This window comes from Montipora foliosa, chromosome 8 (assembly GCF_036669935.1).
Source record: "Montipora foliosa isolate CH-2021 chromosome 8, ASM3666993v2, whole genome shotgun sequence".
Classification (NCBI taxonomy): domain Eukaryota; kingdom Metazoa; phylum Cnidaria; class Anthozoa; order Scleractinia; family Acroporidae; genus Montipora; species Montipora foliosa.
The window spans coordinates 41,225,591-41,228,090 of record NC_090876.1 but is presented as its reverse complement, the minus strand read 5'-3'; the positions used below and the strand labels follow the sequence as shown (position 1 = coordinate 41,228,090).

Here is a 2,500-nt window from a genome sequence, read left to right as displayed (position 1 = left end):
TTTAAAAAAATTACCCTGAGCGCGGAAATTTGGAGAAAAGCTTCATTCAGTTGTTTCTGGATCGTTTCCTTCTCTCGTTCCAGATCTCTTTGCGTTTCCTCGCTTATCACCAGGTCCTCTTTCAGCTTATCCTTCATCTGCTGCACTTGTGTCAAAGCTTCCAGTTCCTTGGCGAGCTCATCTTGTAGCTCCTTTATTTGCATTAGCATGTCCAACTCTGTCTGCGATTTTGCACTCAATTCTTTGCTCAACTCTTGGGTGTCTTCTTCAGACTTGATCAAACGCGTTTTGAGGCCTTCGACAACGGACTGCCAATCTTCGTTGGACTCACCATCAGCGCTTGTTTTCTCTTCAAAATCTTTGCATTTCCTAGCCAAGTTGTCTCTTTCTACGCTGATCTGTTCAACTAACTCCATAAGCCTGTTAGCTTCAGGTTCTTGCATGCTTTCCTCCAGAGCTTTCTTATAGTTCTCAACCTGTTGTTCAAGCTCTTCAATTTTACTTTGTAATTCCAGCATTTTCTCTTCATCTCGCTGTGCCTCGCTGCCTTCTTGCTCGACGCCCCATAATTCCTCCCCGTGCATCCCTCCCTCAACGGTTTCTACGGTGGTCACCTGTTGACGGAAACAAGGATCAGTCAATGAACCAGTCAATTCATCGAAACTCAGGGGGTAGGGTTGTACCTCTTGTTCTTGTTGTACTATATTTCATTGGCTGTGTAGCGTGGTACTTCCTATTGTTGTCTGTGCTAAATCCATTGTTATCTTTGTTCGTTCTATTGTTCTTTTGGTCAATACTGAAGCCCGTTCAGTGAGCTACGACACGACCCCGCATCGACGGCCGTTTTTATACCAGAGACGCATAATCCGTCTGGTTATGCGTCTCCAGTGTAAAGATGGGTACAAGATGCATTATCAGTCTGTACGAACTATCTTTCGTTGTGCGTCTTAAACGACGCACAACGGGAGATTATCCGTCCAGACGGATTTCGTCTTATATAGTTCATCCCTTCTTTACACTAGACGAATAACACGAGAGACGCATAATTCGTCTGGACGGATTGTGCGTCTCTAATATAAAAACGGCCAACTAACCCCTGAAAACGAACTTCGCTTCACTGTAGAAATTTCGCGATTTTTCCGAGTTGTTCAATATGGAAACTGTGTTACAATTATCCTGGAATTGCGCTAGTATCAACAGGATCAGAGTTTTAGTTCGTCGGTTGCAAACGTCCTCCACTTAACATCAAATTTGGCAATTTAACGTCTTTGTCAAAGCGAAAACGAAAAAAAAATGCATCGATATGCAAGGCGAGCAGATCCATTGTATTTTTCTCCTTTAACCAACTGAATATTTTTCCCCATTTTAAAGTCGTCCTCGACGACATCCTTGTTGCTTAAGCTCTCAGCTGAATTTATTTTGAAAGCGTCATTTTGGCACCAGTAGTTAACTTCAGGGATTTTCTAAGTGCAGCCCCGAAAAGTTGAACCAGCGATTACCAGGATGAAATTTAACGAGTGGTCAGGACGGGCCATTTTCGCGTGACACAATTCCCTTTGTATCTCAAGGACGGAGAGGATTTAAGTCGTCACACTTCACAGTCATTTTTCTTTTTGTTACCTTAAAAACATGTTAAAAGATCGGCTTTCCAAAACAAGCGGTTGGCAGTTTCACAAATGGCTTTTCGGGTCCGAAAAGTTTTCGGGACTTTCGAGAAACGGGCCCCGGGTCTCAAAGCAAGGGGCCTAACCACTGGGCTACAGAGTACCTGAATTAATGGTGCTTCCATGTGAAGAGAAGCGGCTCGTTGTAACTTCTCAATCTTTTGTCTGTCCACTTCTTTCTCCTCCTTCAGTTTATCCACCAGATCACTCTGTTCCTTTGTTTGCGCCTCTAAGACTGGAATTTTCTCTAAATGAAGCTGCGCTTTTTGAAGCAATTCCCGTTTCTTCTCGTGCTCAAGTTCAGCGCTGACAAAATTCGCTTCCAGCTCTTCGTTTTTCTTGTTCACTTCTTCAAGTTGTTTTCGGAGTTGTTGCAGCTCTTCGAACTCTGTCGTGTCTTCTCCTTTAGCCCTGGACAATTCAATCTTTAACTCTTCTTTCTCGTCCCATAGGCTTTGAACAGCCTCTCGGAATTGTTCAATAGCGTCTTTGAGCTTTTCGTTCTCTTCGTGCAGTTCAGAGATGTCTTCTTGCAGCTTCGTCACTTCTCCTTTAAGCCGATCATTCTCTTCAATCACTTCTCCCTCAGAGCCCGTCATTTGTGACCGGCTGGCCTCCTTTTCCAAAGACGACAATTTAGCCGTGATAGATTCCTTGTCTTCTTTCAGGAGCTTACATTCTTCGCTAAGCTCCTTTACCTTCGACTTGAGCTCTTTGGGGCCATCGGATTCCTCGAAGTTCTGTGCCTCGATTTTTGAGACCTTTTCTTTCAAGTCTTTGTTTTCTACCGTTATCTGATCAACCATCTCCTTGAGAGTTTCATTCTCCTCCAAGAG

At 43.8% G+C, this 2,500-nt stretch overlaps 1 protein-coding gene across 2 annotated transcripts in view; it reads right to left on the bottom strand.

Annotated features, from left to right (window-relative positions):
- LOC138012994 (A-kinase anchor protein 9-like) overlaps positions 1–2,500 on the bottom strand; it is a 79,667-nt gene that overhangs the window by 28,980 nt on the left and 48,187 nt on the right. For both annotated transcript variants that reach the window (XM_068859949.1, XM_068859950.1), the window contains exons 26-27: positions 1,769–2,500; positions 15–614 (exon numbers count right to left, since the gene is read on the bottom strand). The exon at positions 1,769–2,500 is cut by the window's right edge and continues 546 nt beyond it. In XM_068859949.1, the coding sequence (XP_068716050.1) occupies positions 15–614; positions 1,769–2,500 (1,332 nt within the window). The remainder of the gene's footprint in view (positions 1–14; positions 615–1,768) is intronic.